Source organism: Anomaloglossus baeobatrachus, chromosome 3 (genome assembly GCF_048569485.1).
Source record: "Anomaloglossus baeobatrachus isolate aAnoBae1 chromosome 3, aAnoBae1.hap1, whole genome shotgun sequence".
NCBI lineage: Eukaryota > Metazoa > Chordata > Amphibia > Anura > Aromobatidae > Anomaloglossus > Anomaloglossus baeobatrachus.
This window is the reverse complement of record NC_134355.1, coordinates 213078539-213097371: the sequence shown is the minus strand read 5'-3', so window position 1 is coordinate 213097371 and position 18833 is coordinate 213078539. Positions and strand designations below refer to the sequence as shown.

The 18833-nt window shown below is 42.8% G+C and overlaps 1 protein-coding gene across 1 annotated transcript in view; it reads left to right on the top strand.

Moving 5' to 3' along the window:
* LOC142296297 (AT-rich interactive domain-containing protein 4B-like) overlaps positions 1-18833 on the top strand; it is a 430400-nt gene that overhangs the window by 264114 nt on the left and 147453 nt on the right. Inside the window, exon 11 of the mRNA XM_075339708.1 lies at positions 5373-5515. Within this exon, the coding sequence (XP_075195823.1) occupies positions 5373-5515 (143 nt within the window). The remainder of the gene's footprint in view (positions 1-5372; positions 5516-18833) is intronic.

Here is an 18833-nt window from a genome sequence, read left to right as displayed (position 1 = left end):
CCAGGTGTATACAGCTCAACTTAACATTTGATAAAAGATTCACTTTTGTTTATGGCATAGGCCACTCCAAAAGTGCTCAATGCCCCCTCACTGCAAAATAAATAAATAAATTAGAATATTTTTTTGTTAGGTTACACTGTTTCTACCTGGCATGATTTTTATATGTGCTGTGTTCCCTAAAAAATGTTTGTACAGTTTAATTGGCATTTGGGGGGGTGACAGACGCCTTTAAATATCTTTCTTGGCCGCACATTGTCCTGTGAACACATGCTGCCAAGAACAATGCTATTCTATGTGCACAGGACGATCATCATAAAGATCGTACTGTGCACATGAAAGTGTGGTCACAGGCTCAGCAGCTATAAAACCACTGACCATCTGCTGGATATAGATCAGCGATCACTTAAAACCTGCATTTAGCAATGTGTTTAGCCATCACCTGCATTTATCCAGCCTCAAACCTTGGTACCTCACAGGTCCTGGTGCCATGATGACTTCACATCCACAGCTCGTCTCTGCAGACCTCCATCTTCTCTGCTCTTCTGCAGCACATCACGACACAGTGCCCTTAAAAATAACATGTCATTATAGAAATAATCAACCATGCTGTTCCCTAAATAAGCCCCCAAAATAAATAACTGTCCCTCACTTTAATCCCTGCACAAAAAAAATGACGACCCCCCCCCACACACACTGTCTATATTATGGTACATGGCTTCCACACTGCCCCCTTTATAATACCACACCGTCTCCCCTCATGAGTTACACCCACTACACCCTCCTCACTTATGAACTATGATCGCCAAACTGTCTGCACCACATGCTGCCCCCTATTCGAACTGTCTCCCACACATTAGACTTCTACATACTGAGCCATGTTGCCCTTTCTCCATAATGAGCCCACCCCACGCTGCCCCCTTTTCCATACTGAGCCTACCCCACGCTGCCCCCTTTTTCATACTGAGCCTACCCCACGCTGCCCCCTTTTCCATACTGAGCCCACCCCATGCTGCCCCCTTTTCCACAGTGATTCCACCCCGCAGGCTGCCCCCTGCCCCATACAGATCACACCCTGTGCTGTGAGCCCACACAGAGCCAACTACATGCACCCCCTTTATCATACAGAGCGCTCCCTCTGCTACTGCCCCCTGCCCCATAGAGATCCCCCTCCATGCTCCCCCTTTCCTATACAGCGTGACCCCTATGGCTGCTGCCCCTGCCCCATAGAGATCCCCCTCCATGCACCCCCTTTCCTATACAGCGTGCCCCCTATGGCTGCTGTCCGTGTCCCATAGAAATCCCCCTCCATGCACCCCCTTTCCTATACAGTGCGCCCCCTATGGCTGCTGCCCCTTGCACCATAGAGATCCCCCTCCATGCACCCCCTTTCCTACACAGCGCGCCCCATGGCTGCTGCCCCGTGCCCCATAGAGATCCCTTTCCATGCACCCCCTTTCCAATATAGAGCGCCCCCTATGGCTGCTGACCCTGTTTCATAGAGATCCCCCTCCATGCACCCCCTTTCCTATACAGCATGCCCCCTATGGCTGCTGCCCCTGCCCCATAGAGATCCCCCTCCATGCAGCCCTTTTTTTATATAGAGCGCCCACTATGGCTGCTGCCCCTGCCCCATAGAGATCCCCCTCCATGCACCCCCTTTCCTATATAGAGCGCCCCCTATGGCTGCTGCCCCTGCCCCATAGAGATCCCCATCCATGCACCCCCTTTCCTATATAGAGCGCCCCCTATGGCTGCTGCCCCTGCCCCATAGAGATCCCCCTCCATGCACCCCCTTTCCTATATAGAGCGCCCCCTATTGCTGCTGCCCCCTGCCCCATAGAGATCCCCCTCCATGCACCCCCTTTCCTATATAGAGCGCCCCCTATGGCTGCTGCCCCTGCCCCATAGAGATCCCCCTCCATGAACCCCCTTTCCTATATAGAGCGCCCCCCATGGCTGCTGCCCCTGCCTCATAGAGATCCCCCTCCATGCACCCCCTTTCCTATACAGCGCGCCCCCTATGGTTGCTGCCCCCTGCCCCATAGAGATCCCCCTCCATGCACCCCCTTTCCTATACAGTGCGCCTCCTATGGCTGCTGCCCCCTGCCCCATAGAGATCCCCCTCCATGCACCCCCTTTCCTATATAGAGCGCCCCCTATGGCTACTGCCCCTGCCCCATAGAGATCCCCCTCCATGCACCCCCTTTCCTATATAGAGCGCCCCCTATGGCTGCTGCCCCTGCCCCATAGAGATCCCCCTCCATGCACCGCCTTTCCTGTATAGAGCGCCCCCTATGGCTGCTGCCCCTGCCCCCTAGAGATCCCCCTCCATGCACCCCCTTTCCTATATAGAGCGCCCCCTATGGCTGCTGCCCCTGCCCCCTAGAGATCCTCCTCCATGCACCCCCTTTCCTATATAGAGCGCCCCCTATTGCTGCTGCCCCATAGAGATCCCCCTTCATGCACCCCCTTTCCCATATAGAGCGCCCCCTATGGCTGCTGCCCTGCCCCCTAGACATCCCCCTCCATGCACCCCCTTTCCTATATAGAGCGCCCCCTATTGCTGCTGCCCCCTGCCCTATAGATATCCCCCTTCATGCACCCTCTTTCCGTTATAGAGCGCCCCCTATTGCTGCTTCCCCCAGCCCCATAGAGATCCCTCTTCATGCACCCCCTTTCCTATATAGAGCGCCCCCTATGGCTGCTGCCCCCTACCCCATAGAGATCCCCCTCCATGCACCCCCTTTCCTATATAGAGCGCCCCCTATGGCTGCAGCCCCTGCCCCACACAGATTATACCCCATGCATCTCTTTTTCCCATAGAGCGCCCCCTATGGCTGCTGCCCCTGTCCCATGCACATTACACCCCGCCGGCTGCCGCCGCTATCTTCGGCTCTACAGCGCCTACCTCCCGGCTCCGGTGACTTCTCTCTTCAGCTCCTCAGCGGCACACAGTCTGCAGAGACGCCGGCAGTGGTGAGGTGACTCATCGCGCTGCCCGTGACGTCATCAGTGAGCGTGCCAGGCCAGGGAGCTGATTGCAGCTTGTGACCCCCCGTAAGTGCCCTCGCGCAGGGAGCAGGTATGGAGGATGATTTGTATTAGCGTTTAAGACGGGACCAACTAACACCTAAAAACCGCACCCCCGCAAAGACTCCGGTTATGGTAATGAGTCTGGGGAGGGAAATTTAAAAAAAAAACAAACATTTTTAATTTTTTTTATTTTTTTTTTACTCACGCCCTTGGCGCCGCCCCCCCGCAGCCCGCCGCCCCAGGCACCGGACCAAGGGTGCCTAATGGTAAATACGGCCCTGCTTGTGAAAATTCAAAATTTGGGGCTAAAGCAATAATTTTTGGGGAAAAAGTAATATTTTTTATTTTCTCCTTCCATGTTGCTTTAATTCCTTTGAAGCATCTAAAATGTTAATAAACATCTTGAATGTGGTTCTGAGCACACTGAGGGGAGGAGATTTTAGAATGGTGTGACTTTTGGGTATTTTCTTGCACCTAGGCCCCTCAAAGTCACTTCAAATGTGATGTTGTCCCCCAAAAAATTGGTTTTGTAAATTTTGTTGGAAAAATTAAAATTTGCTGATAAACTTTTAACCCTTTTAACTTCCTATCAAAAAAAGACTTATGTTTCAAAAATGATGCTGATGTAAAGTAAACATGTGGAAAATATTATTAATTATTTTGTGGGGTATAACTTTCTGGTATAAGGCCATATAAATTCAAAATTGTACAATTAATTTTTTTTTTAACTCCTTCACAACAAATGACGTATATATCCGTCATGGATCGTGTGAGGTTAATCCCCGCCCCCTGCCGTGGGCAGGTCGCGGCAATCTGCTCACACATCAGCTGTTTTCAACAGCTGACATGTGTTCCTGCATGTTACGAGTGGAATCGCATTCCACCCGCAACATTTAACCCCTTACATCTCGCTGCCAAAGTCTGGCAGTGAGATGCATATGCGCGCGGCTATTACTTTTACTTACCGCCGCCCCCACCGGAAGTCACGTGCATTATCACGTGACTTTTGGTGGTTGCCATGGTAGCACAGGGTCATGTGATGACGCCTGAAGCTAACATGAGTCACTTCCTCTCAATGCCGGCATAGTGCCAGCACGGAGAGTACAGTAGCGTATCTGCAGTTCTCAGCTATGTAGCTGAGATCTACAGATATGGCAGAGAGATCGGATTGCTGATCGCTATAGCCCCCTAGGGGGACTAGTAAAATAAAAAAAAAATGTAAAAAAAACCCCTAAAAGTTCAAATCACCCCCCTTTTGCCACATTGAAAATTAAAGGGTTAAACAAATAAAAAAATATACACATATTTGGTATCGCCGCGTTCAGAAACGCCTGATCTATCAAACTGTAAAATCAATTAATCTGATCAGTAAACGGCGTAGCGTCAAAAAAATCCAAACGCCAAAATTACGTTTTTTGGTCGCCGCAAGTTTTGCGCAAAATGCAATAACAGGCGATCAAAACGTAGCATATGCGCAAAAATGGTACTATTAGAATCGTGAGCTCGAGAAAAAATAAGCCATCACTGAGCCATAGATCCCGAAAAATGAGAACGCTATGGGTTTCGGAAAATGGTGCAAAACGTGCGCCACTTTTATTGGACAAACTTGTGAATTTTTTTTAACCCCATAGATACAAGTGAAGCAATACATGTTTAGTGTCTACAAACTCGCACTGACCTCAGGCATCACAATGACATATCAGTTTTACCATATAGTGAACACGGTGAATAAAATATCCCAAAAACTATTGTGCGATCACACTTTTTTTGCAGTTTTTCCACACTTGGTAATTTTTTGCTGTTTTCCAGTACACTATATGGTAAAACCTATGGTTCCATTTAAAAGTACAACTCGTCCTGCAAAAAACAAGCCCTCATATGGCAAGATTGACAGAAAAATAAAAAAGTTACGGCTCTCGGAAGAAGGGGAGCAAAAAAACAAAACAAAACGGAAAACGCCTTGGGGCTGAAGGGGTTAATTCATTGGTTCGATTTTCAATATTTTCATAAACAAAGGCAGATCACATCAACCCAGCTTTACCACTAACATGAAGTACAATGTGTCTCTTAAAAACATTCTCAGAATCCCTGGAATATATTGAAGCGTTCCAGAGTTATTACCACATAAAGTGATGTTAATCAGAATTGAAAAAATTGGCCTTTTCCACAGGGTGAAAACAGACTGGTGGGAAAGGGTTTATGGAACCTTTTTAAGTTATTGGGTGTGAAATACAATATCTTCATTTGTATTTTAAGAAATCTACTGTTTTCACAAAAAATTATCAAGAAAGTTTTTTCAAATCCAATGAGGATAACCTATTGTTTTTTATATTATTAAGCTCTAGACTATGCCACGGCATTCATCAAAAATAAAACTATACCCCCTAACTGGAAGACCGAGGTTAAAGAGGAAAGCTCAGGTAGCGAAACCGATGAGGAGGAGACAAGAGATAATGAAAATGACAGCAGCAGTGAAGAAGAGGCAAGTGTTTGTAAATTTCTTACAGTTTTAATATACAGTCAGTCAAAAGTGTTGGTGCCCTTGAAATTGTTGCAGCAAATGAAGTATATCTCCCAGAAAATTATTGCAGTTACATGTTTTGTTATACACATGTTTATTTCCTTTGTGTATATTGGAACAACACAAAAAAAAGTTTTTGCGGGTTTAGAATAGATTGGGACAATGTTGGGAATGTAAAAATAGTCAAATGATTCTTTCTTATAAACTCTGCATATACAAGTTGTGGATGGAAGAAGTTGTTATTTCAGTCTGAGCCAGATAGACAAGATGAAAACATTGAAGTCCAATTCACTATACAGTATATGCCTGAACTGTAATCACCTATATGGTTGGCTGGTATCTACCTCTCTATGGTTAATGTAGATCTGGACTTATTTCTGGTCACTTCAGAACTTTCCAGTACTTTGTTTCCATCCACTTCTTGATGTATGTTTGGAACTTAATTGGGACTACTTATAAACTGTTCAGACTATCATGTGTTGTAAACTTTCAACAATTTTTCTCTGCCGTCCACATCCAGGGAGATTAGGAAAAGTGCCATGGGTTGTAAACTTCTTGCTTATATTGTGCAGCGTGGACAAAGCAACATCAAGATTTTTGGAGATGGACTTGAGATTGTTGATATTTTTCAACAATTTTGGTTCTGAAGTCCCCAGGCAGTTCTCTTCTCCTATTTCTGTTCTCCATGTTTAATGGGGCAAACAGACACACAATGCAAAGATTCATTTAACTTCTCCCTTTTTTATCTGGTTTCAAGTGTGATTTTCATATTGCCCACACCTTTTACTTGCCGCAGATCAGTTTGAACAATCATTGCATGCATCAAACAAAGTTATTTATCCACAATTTTGAAAAGGTTCCAACAATTTTGCCCAGTCCATTTTGGGGGTTCTGTGTGAAACTGTGTCCAGTTTGCCTTTTTTCTGATTTTTTTTTTGTGTTATTCCAATACACACAAAGGAAATAAATGAGTATAAAAAATATGTCTAAATGCAATAATTTTCTGGGAGAAATACTTTATTTTCCGGAACAATTTCAAGGGTGCCAACACTTTCGGTCTTGACCGTAGGTATTTTTCCTAGATGCCGACATTGGCATTCGCTAAACGTGATCAATTCATTTCAGTCTTTGTAACTGTAAAGTGCTTTTTCAGTAAGATAGACAAACAATCTTGAATGTTCCTGTTTGTTTCTACAGTGTAGACACTTCCTAAAATGCAAATTCCCGGAGCAAGCTATATGTGAATTAAGCATTAGAGAATAATTCAGAATTGCAAATATATATGTATTTCCATAGTTACTCACAGGGTCGGCGCCAGTACACGGCATACATGGTCAAATGCTGGGGCCCTGGAATGCTGCAGGGGCCCACTTGCCGGCGTCAGTGGCGGTGATCAGTTCTGCGGTCCCTGAACCAAGTTCTGGGTATTGAAAGTTCCTGGCTGGCAGCCCTGCACTGTTTCCCACATCGTTCAGCTGTGTTGTGTGCCTGTGAGTTAGCTTGCCGTTCACTCCTGTTTCACAGATGAAGAGAGAGAGAAGCTGCAGCGCAGCATCACCAGGAAGCAGACACAAAGCTGTAAAATGTACGTGCACCCCCCCTGCTTCGCCCTGGCTGTATGTGCCCCCAGATCTGTATGAGCCACCCCCTAGAGCAGTATGGGCCTCCAGACCTATATGAGCCAACCCCCAGAGCAGTATGGGTCCGCAAACCTGTATGAACCACCCTCCAGAGCATTATGGGCCCCCAGAGCAGTGTGGGCCATCCCCCAGAGCAGTATGGGCCCCCAGAGCAGTATGATCCACCCTCCCAGAGCAGTATGGGCCCCCAGACCTGTATGAGCCAAGCCCCAGAGAAGTATGGGCCCCCAAACCTGAATGAGCCACCCCCAGAACAGTATGGGCCCCCAGACCTGTATAAGTCACACCCCTGAGCAGTATGGGCCTCCAGAGCAGTATGAGCCACCCCTCAGAGCAGTATGAGCCACCCTCCCAGAGCAGTATGGGCCCCTAGACCTTCATGAGCCACCCTCCCAGAGTGGTATGGGCTCCCAGACCTGTATAAGCCACCCCCCAGAGCAGTTTGGGCCCCCTGACCTGTATGAGCCACCCTCCCAGAGCAGTATGGGCCCCCCAGACCTGCATGAGCCACCCTCCTAGAGCAGTATGAGCCCCCCAGGCCTATATGAGCCACCCGCAGAGCATTATGGGCCCCCACACCTGTATGAGCCACCCCCAGAGCAGTATGCCTCCCAGTAACTTGTAAGCCTCTCAGCCCCCCCAGTAATGTGTATGCCTCCTAGTAATGTGTATACCCCCCAGTAATGTGCATGCCCACCTTAATGTGTATGCCCCCCAGCAACATGTATGCCACTCAGTAACGTGTATATCCCCCAGTAATGTCTATGCCCCAGCCCCTCCTGTGATGTAGATACTGTAGCCTCCAGCCTCTCTGTGATGTGTATACTGTAGTCCTCAGCCTCCCTGTCATGTATATACTGTAGCCCCCAGCCTCCCCTGTGATGTCTGATGTCTATACTGTAGCCCCTTGCCTCCCCTGTGATGTACAGTGCCTTGCGAAAGTATTCAGCCCCCTTGAATGTCAACCTTTTTCCACATTTCAGGCTTCAATCATAAAGATAAAAATTCTAATGTTATGGTGAAGAATCAACAACAAGTGGGATACAATTGTGAAGTTGAACGAAATGTATTGCTTATTTTAAACCTTTTAAAAAATAAATAACTGAAAAGTGGGGCGTGCAATATTATTCGGCCCCTTGAAGTTAATACTTTGTAGCGCCACCTTTTTCTGCTATTACAGCTGCAAGTCGCTTGTCTCTATCAGTTTACCACATTGAGAGACTGAAATTCTTGCCCATTCTTCCTTTGTAAATAGCTCAAACTGAGTGAGGATGGATGGAGAGCGTTTGTGAACAGCAGTTTTCAGCTCTTTCCACAGATTCTCGATTGACAGTGGAGATGGTGTGTTCAGGGTGATGACTTGTGTTGCTTTTATGCCAAACATATAATTTGGCATTGTGCCCAAAAAGTTCGATTTTGGTTTCATCTGACCAGAGCACCTTCTTCCACATGTGTGGTGTGTCTCCCAGGTGGCTTGTGGCAAACATTAAACGACACTTTTTATGGATATCTTTGCGAAATGTCTTTCTTCTGGCCACTCTTCCATAAAGGCCAGATTTGTGCAGTGTACGACTGATTGTTGTCCTATGGACAGACTTCAGCTGTAGATCTCTGCAGTTCACTCTGCAGTACATCCAGAGTGAACATGGGCCTTTTGGCTGCATCTCTGATCAGTCTTCTCCTTGTTTGAGATGAAATTTTTGAGGGACGGCCGGGTCTTGGTAGATTTGCAGTGGTTTGATACTCCTTCCATTTCAATATGATCGCTTGCACAGTACTTCTTGGGATGTTTAAAGTTGTGGAAATCTTTTTGTAACCAAATCCAGCTTTAAACTTCTCCACAACAGTATCACGGACCTGCCTGTTGTGTTCCTTGGTCTTCATGACGCTGTCTGTGCTTTAAACAGAATACTGAGACTATCACAGAGCACGTGCATTTATATGGAGACTTGATTACACACAGGTGGCTTATATTTATCATCATCAGTCATTTAGGACAACATTGGGTCATTCAGAGATCCTCAATGAACGTCTGGAGTGAGTTTGCTGCACTGAACGTAAAGGGGACGAATAATATTGCACGCCCCACTTTTCAGTTTATTCTTTTTTACAAAAGTTTAAAATAAGCAATAAATTTAGTTCATCTTCACAATTGTGTTCCACATGTTGTTGATTTTTCACCATAACATTAACATATTTATCTTTATGTTTGAAGACTGAAATGTGGGAAAAAGTTGAAAACTCCAAGGGGGCCGAATACTTCCGCAAGGCACTATATACTGTAGCCCCCAGCCTCCACTGTGATGTATATACTGTAGCCCCCAGCCCCTCCTGTAATGTATATACTGTAGCTCCCAATCTCTCCTGTCATGTATATACTGTAGCTCCCAGTCTCTCTTGTGATGTATATACTGTAGCCCTCAGGCTCTCCTCTGATGTATATAATATAAACCCCAGCCTCTCCAGTGATATATATACTGTAGCCTCCAGCCCCTCCTGAGATGTATATACTGTAGCTCCCAGCCTCTCTTGTGATGTATATACAGCAGTGTGAGTGTGCACTGTGCGTGGCTATGTCTGTTAAAGGGACGTCCATCGTGCAGCGCGGTCTGCAGAGCCACATGCCCTGGAGGAGCTGGATAGTCGACAAGCAGGGGAGGTGAGCGAGGCTGCTGCCAGCTTCCCCATTTTAAAAATATGTGAAATGTGTCTGTGTGCATGTATGATGTGTATATCTCTGTATGTTAGTGTATATGACTGTGTGTGTGTGTGTATATATACAGTATATATACTGTGTGTATATATATATATATATATATATATATATATACATACATACATACATACATACATACATACACACACACATATATAAACTGCTAAAAAATAAAGGGAACACTAAAATACCAATACACTGAGAGTCTGCTGTTTACATCACATAGGATATATTGAAACTACTGTATACATCGCATATTAGACACAAACTCTGCTGGAAACATTACATAGGAGACACTGAGACTTGCTGTATACATCACATAGGATACATTGAAAGTGCTGTCTACATCACATAGTACACACTGAGACTGCTATGTACATCACAGAGTATGTAATGATACTGCTGTATACATTTTATAGGATACCCTGAAACTGCTGTAGACATCACCAAAGAAAAAGTGATACTGCTGTATTTCCATCACAAATGATATACTAAGAATGCTGTACCCATCACATAGGAGATACTGAGACTGTTAAGTCTATCACGTAGGAGACACTGCAACTGCTGTATACATCACGTAGGAGACACTGGGACTGCTATATATATATATATATATATATATATATATAAACACTGGATAAACAGAGGCTTCTGTATTGACATCACAAAAGATACACTAAAACTGCTGTGCACATCACTAGAGACACTGAGACTGTTGTATACATCACATAAGATATACTCCCTGCAGTATAGATCGTAAAGCATACTCTAAGATTATGCAGTAATGATGAAATAGAATACTCTGAGACTCAGCTGAATATGAAACATAGGATATACTGAGATTGCTGTTTACTTCATATAGGATGCACTACGGCTGCTGCTTACATCACTTAGGAGACACTGAGACTACTGTATATACGTAACATGGGATACACTGTGACTGCTGTGTACATCACATAGGATACATTAAGTATAGTCATATGAAAAAGTTTGGGCACCCCTATTAATGTTAACCTTTTTTCTTTATAACACTTTGGGTTTTTGCAACAGCTATTTCAGTTTCATATATCTAATAACTGATGGACTGAGTAATATTTCTGGATTGAAATGAGGTTTATTGTACTAACAGAAAATGTGCAATCCACATTTAAACAAAATTTGACTGGTGCAAAAGTATGGGCTCCCTTAATAATTTCTTCATTTGAACTCTCCTAACTACTTTTTACTGACTTACTATAGCACTAAATTGGTTTTGTAACCTCATTGAGCTTTGAACTTCATAGGCAGGTGTATCCAATCATGAGGAAAGGTATTTAAGGTGGCCACTTGCAAGTTGTTCTCCTATTTGAATCTCCTATGAAGAGTGGCATCATGGGCTCCTCAAAACAACTCTCAAATAATCTGAAAACAAAGATTATTCAGCATAGTTGTTCAGGGGAAGGATACAAAAAGTTGTCTCAGAGATTGAAACTGTCAGTTTCCACTGTGAGGAACATAGTAAGAAAATGGAAGAACACAGGTACAGTTCTTCTTAAGCCCAGAAGTGGCAGGCCAAGAAAAATATCAGAAAGGCAGAGAAGAAGAATGGTGAGAACAGTCAAGGAGAATCCACAGACCACCTCCAAAGATCTGCAGCATCATCTTGCTGCAGATGGTGTCAATGTGCATCGGTCAACAATACAGCGCACGTTGCACAAGGAGAAGCTGTATGGGAGAGTGATGCGAAATAAGCCATTTCTGCAAGCATGCCACAAACAGAGTCGCCTGAGGTATGCAAAAGCACATTTGGACAGGCCAGTTACATTTTGGAAGAAGGTCCTGTGGACTGATTAAACAAAGATTGAGTTGTTTGGTCATACAAAAAGGCGTTCTGCATGGAGCAAAAAAACACGGCATTCCAAGAAAAGCACTTGCTACCCACAGTAAAATTTGGTGGAGGTGCCATCATGCTTTGGGGCTGTGTGGCTAATGCTGGCACCGGGAATATTGTTAAAGTTGAGGGTCGCATGGATTCAACTCAGTATCAGCAGATTCTTGACAATAATGTGCAAGAATCAGTGACGAAGTTGAAGTTACGCAGAGGATGGATATTTCAGCAAGACAATGAACCAAACACCCCTCCAAATCTACTCAGGCATTCATGCAGAGGAACAATTACAATGTTGTGGAATGGCCATCCCAGTCCCCAGACCTGAATATCATTGAACATCTGTGGGATGATTTGAAGCGTGCTGTCCATGCTCGGCGACCATCAAACTTAACTGAACTGGAATTGTTTTGTAAACAGGAATGGTCAAATATACCTTCATCCAGGATCCAGGAACTCATTAAAAGCTACAGGAAGCGACTAGAGGATGTTATTTTTGCAAAAGGAGGATCTACAAAATATTAATGTCACTTTTATGTTGAGGTGCCCATACTTTTGCACCAGTCAAATTTTGTTTAAATGCGGATTGCACATTTTCTGTTAGTACAATAAACCTCATTTCAATCCAGAAATATTACTCAGTCCATCAGTTATTAGATATATGAAACTGAAATAGCTGTTGCAAAAACCCATATTGTTATAAAGAAAAAAGATTAACATTAATAGGGGTGCCCAAACTTTTACATATGACTGTATATGGAAAATCAATGTAGAAAGGTCCAGCAGGAATGGAGACTTCGGGGAGTAGTTAAAATCCAAAATTTATTGCAAGTGGATTAAAAATTTACTAATAAATTTACTAATAAACCTACTAATAAATTTAATTTGTATGACACTATTATTGATGTGAACCGCTTCGCTCGCAACTTGACTTTATAAGTACACTTTGATACTGAAGCGGCTCACGATCATGTTAGTCCACCGATTGTTGGTTCTTCTAGTGATACATACAATAGAATAATGGCAACCTCATTTAATGAACAAATAACTTTTGAATAACCTTAGACATTTGGAAAGTGAAACCGACGTGTCTGAATTTGTCAATCTCAATGATACCTTTTGTATGCGTTTTTCTGACTATTATCCGTTCAAATAAAGACTAGCTGCGCTGGACCTCTTTCAGGAGGCTATAGAGAATGATCTGATACATCTTAGTAAAAATCTTGAAAGTAGTGGTCGTGATTTTAATCTCAGCCTCTCTGAGCAGAAGTCCATTGCAGAACTTAAAGACAATTCTGACCTCCTCATCCGGCAAGCAGACAAAGGCGGCGCTGTTGTTACCATGAATGCCGGTCTGTATAAAAAACTCAACTTGCAGGATCTGGAGGACAGAGACACCTATGTAGAGTTAAAAAAGGATCCTACATTGGATTTCAATATGGACATGAACGTTTTGTTACATAAGGGTTTTGGTATGGGAGTTATTACTAATAAAATAATGAAATATCTATATATAGAAAATCCCATTATACCAGTGTACCACTCATTCCCCAAGGTACATAAAAAATAAAAAAAATCTTTATTTTTATATAGCGCTAACATATTACGCAGCGCTTTAGGTGTTTCCTCCCCCCATGAGACCTATAGTCTCAGGCATAGGTTCTTTCAGCGAAAGACTTGGAGAATGGGTTGATCACTTCTTAAAACCTCTTGTTCCACTAACACCAAGTTTTCTTGGAGACTCCAGAGACGTAATTGGAGTCCTGGAGAAAATACGATGACAGAATAATTATGTTTGGCTATTATGCGATGTAGTAGGACTTTATCCTTCAAATCCACATCATATTGCTTTAAGATGTGTTAGATATTATCTACATCAATATAGTTCATACGATCCAAGCATACAAAACTTCATTATTTCTGCAATTGATTTTCTGCTTGGACACAATTATTTTTCTTTCAACAACAGATTTTTTTTTTTACAAACACGGGGCGTTAGTATGGGAGCACGCTTTTCCCCGTCTTTAGCTAACATTGTTATGGCTACATGGGAGGAAACTTTTTTATTTTCTGAAGCTAATCCATTCAAAAATTGTATCGTCTGGCTAGGAAGATATATAGACGATTTTGTGTTTATTTGGGACAGAGATATCTTGGGAGACAACTCCATTACTAATTTTTTCAATTATTTGGATAATAATGATTATAACCTCAGATTTACCAGTACTATTCATAATCGTTTGGCCAATTTTCTGGATCTGACCTTGACAGGGGATGTAACCACACATTTGATAAATATTTCCCCATTCAGAAAAAATACGTATTGTAATAGTGTTTTGACAGCTAATTCAAACCATCCTAAACATACTATTAAAAGCATTCACCTTGGTGAACTTATCCGGTTAAAAAGAAATAGCACACAAAATCCTATTTACAAATTGGAAGCTGACTTAGCTTGCAATAGATTGACCAAAAGAGGCTATCCTAAATATTATTTAGAAAGAGCTAGAAAATTGGTGGACAATATGGATAGAACCCATTTATTGTATTCAAATGGGAAAAAAAATAAGAATAGTAGTAACGTCTCAGATCAAGTTACATTCAGTACACCTTATAGTCCCCAATATTGTAGTATTGTCTCCATTATCAAAAAATACCTGCCCGTTCTTTACCAAGACAAAACTTTCAAATCATTAATAGAGAACAAATCCACCTCCTTTGTGGCTAAGGCTATGTGCCCACGCTGCGGATTTACCGCGGATTTTGCCGCGGATTTGCCGCGGATTTGCCGCGGATTTCCCGAAAATCTGCAGCAGCGGCACTTCCAAGCCATTTCAATGGCATTTTGGAAATGCTGTGTCCATGCTGCGGATTTTTCCGCTGCGGATTTGCCGCGGATTTTGATCCGGAAAAATCTGCAGCATGTCAGTTGTTTGTTGCAGATTTGGTGCGGATTTTGGGTATAGAATGGGAAAAAAAAAAAAAAATCTGCATCAAAATCCGCGGTAAATCCGCGGCAAATCCGCGGCAAATCCGGGGGTGCGGATTTGCCGCGAAAGTCGCGGATTTTCATGCAGAAAAATCCGCAGGTACATTCTACCGTGGACACATAGCCTAAACGTGCCCCCACATTAAGCTCATTACTGTCTCCTAGCCTTTTTAGGGATTCTATGCTGTCTAATTCTAAGGATAGTAACTGGTTAAAAATTAAAGTATTTTATGGGTGTGGGGCTATCGTATGTAAATGCTGTAAACATGCTAAAAAATCTAAAACATTCACCTCCATGTAGAATAAAATAACTTTTGACATCCTTTGATACATTAACTGCAACACTGCTAATGTCATTTATCTTATTAATTGCGATATTTGCAATAAACAATATGTAGGTTGTACAATGAACAGTTTAATATTATGTGCATTATTGTTACATTTCTGTACAATCCTTGTCATGTAAACATTGTTGTTCTCAATTACATATCTGTGTTTTTTGTTTTTATACTAAGTCAGATAATTCTGTTTAATGCAAGTTCTGTTCACATTTCTGTCTGTTCTCTCAGGCAGCTTCTGGTATGCATAGAGTTAAACATTGATAGGCTTACTGACACCTGTTACCACTACCACTTGGAGAGTGGTTTTCCTTATTTAAGAATGTTTGGGCATTCCAGAACCAGCTTGAGACCATGAAGAAGGCGGCATATTGTCACCGCCGAAACGCGTGGTCTGTTCAGCGTGATGTCTGCACCTTGTTATTGAACTCTGGAAATTTTTAATCCACTTGCAATAATTTTTGGATTTTAACTACTACCTGAAGTCTCCATTCCTGCTGGACCTTTCTACGTTGATTTTCCACATTGCTGGACTTGTTCCTAGTCCTTGTCCGTGGAACACAGAGTGAACAGGCACTTACTATCCAGAGCTCGGAGGACAGCTGGTCCACCTTGTGTGTTAATTCATATATATATATATATATATATATATATATATACATATATATACACATGTCCCCCAGCTTGAACCTGAGCCCCATGCTGGTATGTGTGTGTATATATATATACATATACAGTAATATATGTAACCCAGCCTGATCCTTGGCCACATACTGGTATATGTATATGTTCCCCAGCCTGAGCCTGGGCCCCATCCTGTTATACGAGGAGCTGCTGATAAGTCTTTGGCTTTACCCAGAAAGAAATGAGATAGGATGATGAAACTTTACATTTAATCCACATACTCTCCACTGATGTCAACACACTTCTTACATCATTGTAAGCCTAGCAAAAAGAAGGATTTCAGTTGTGCCTCAAACCAGGCATCCATAGCAGCCATGGCATCAGAAATGGTGTGAAATTTGGTACCCTTGAGGTGTTTTTTCAGGTTTGTAAACAGATGATAGTCGGAGAGAGCTAGATCTGGTGAATAAGGTGGGTGGTCAACCAGCTGGAAGCACAGCTCTGCCAGTTTTGCCGTGGTGACTTGTGCAGTGTGAGCGGAGGCGTTGTCTTGCAGGAACAAGTTTCCTTTGGACAGCTTGCCGCACCTTTTGGCCTTCGGAGCTGCCTTCAATTGGTCCAAAAGTTCAATATAACTACTTGCATTGATGGTGGAACCCTTTTGAAGGTAGTCCACTAGCAGCACACCCTCCTTACCCCAGAACACAGATGCCATCACCTTAGTAGTTGATTTTTGCACCCTGAACTTGTTTGGACAAGGAGAACCGTTGTGCCTCCACTCTTTTGACTGAATATCCTTCATTGATCTTCCTTGCAGAAAAAAGAAATGTTATCACTCCTCTGCTCTCACTTGCTGTGAATATCGCATTACACTCCACCATTTTCTTTTCCCGCATGCGTAGAACACTGTTCCCATGAGCAACAAACACAAAATTTTGAAAACACATATTAGACACAAGGCTTTTATGTGATGTAACATTTGTTACTATAGAAACAAAAAAATATCACAAAGCCAAAGATTTATCAGCAGCCCCTAGTATATATATGTCTTGTAGCCTTAGCCTGGGCCCCATACTGCATTAAAAAAAAAATCATATACTATACTCACCTACTCCAGGGTCCTGATGGCTTCACCACGGGCAGATCACAGCGCTGTCATTGCGCGCACAAGACATCAGAGTCCCGGCGCTTAGTGATGACATCACCATACTGGAACTCTTATGTACTGCACGTACGCTGTTATCAGCGGCAGTGCAGGGAGATCGTGTCTCCCAGCACTACCGCAAAAGTTAGCTAGAGTGGCACTGCGCACACCGATATAGTTAACAGTAGCAGTAGCTTCAGGTGGGCCCTCTCTGAGCACAGAGCCTGGGGCCACTGCACCCTCTGCCTCCCCGGTAGCTATGCTACTGGCTGCAATGCATTTCAGCTGGATGTGTGCTCTGAGATGCACATCCAGCTGAAGGACGCACAGGGGTTGGCGGGCCCCTGTACCCCTAGGCCTAGTCGTTACGCCCTGGTTACAGCTGTGCTTCCATAAAACAGCCACTGAATCTCAGCTTTTCCTCTGCTTTTTGTGTTATTCAGTGGGTACTCATCTTTTGCTGTTGGGTATCACCTGTGCAGTTTTATTACATTTTCATCCAAACGACACATACAATTAATGGGTATTTGTCATCCGGATTGCATACCCCAAACTACACTGTGTGCACAGTTATTAGGCAATTTTTATTGCTTGATTTTATTATGCTTTATGTCAATCCAATAGGTTAATAAACCAGAAACATGAATATTTAAGAAAGTGAAAGTGATGTTTTTGTCTTTCTTAAACTAGTTATGTGTGTGGGCAAGTACTAGTGGTCAGAATTGTTATGCAAGTAAATGATAAACATACATTTTCCCATCACAATTGTTTATTTTTATCTGTTAGGCTAGGGTCACTCAACCGTATTTTCTCTCATGTGAGAAAATCGGTCTGAATATACTAATCACACTCTGATCAGAGTGCGATCAAATTTTCTCAGATGTGGAGACGATGGAAAACATTTTTTTTCCATCTTCTCCATTCTGTCAGTCTGTCAACATTGAAGCACACAGATACTGTTCAGAGGGGTGTATTGTTTTTCTTCACAGAAAATATCCAGGTTATGAAGGGTTCACAAGTTCTCAGTAGGGTTTAGGAAAGGTGAGGAAGGGGCTGTGTCATTATTCTTTCATCTTTATGGCCTTTACCAGCTAGTCAAGAGTTGGGATATTTAGATGTGTTAAAGTAGCTCTTACTTCAATTAAAAGCTTCTGGGAATTCTTATACAGTAGCGGTGAGAATTAAAAAAATACACAGGCATGTGATTTCAAATGATTTTAATGAGAATCAGGTCTTTATAGTCCTCAGAAATATTGGCGTACTGTGCATAAATGTAGGCGTTTCTTACATGATAAGCCATAGTAGAATACATAATTGCGTAATAAGTAAAAACACACAGAAATCAACCATCTTAAACCAAGTAATTGTATTCAGTGAAGATACGGTCTATAAAACAAATTAACCTGCATGTTAGCTTATAATAGAATTGTTGGTGTACAGGAGGTACACTATAGAGAGAAAAAATAATGGATAAATATGACAACCTTTATTCTAGTACAGTACACAACCCCCCCAACCATATCTATTCTCCTTAAAAATAAGGGCAGAACTAAACCAAATGTGGGGTAGGAATACTGCACAGGCAATTAGATTAAAGTACAAGCAATGGGCTGTACTGCTTAGCAGAAAGAAAGTACAGTACAGTACTGTATCCAAAAATGCAAATTGATAGCATATACAGTATATCCTGTACTGTACAATAGTATACAGTACATAAGTACAGAAAGTTACCTCCATTAGGTTTGCACAGAGCGTGCCAGACCGGCTCCGAGCGCGATGAAAGGATGGAACCGGAAATGTGCACGGTGAGGATTTGCTCTTATTGCAAAGCATTGCACTTAAACCAACTTACACATTTTTAAAAATCTTTGCTTGATTTGCAAAACACTCTCAAACCGAGTCACTCTTAAACCAAGGTTCCACTGTATATAAGAGCAATTTTGTGATGATAAAATTAATAC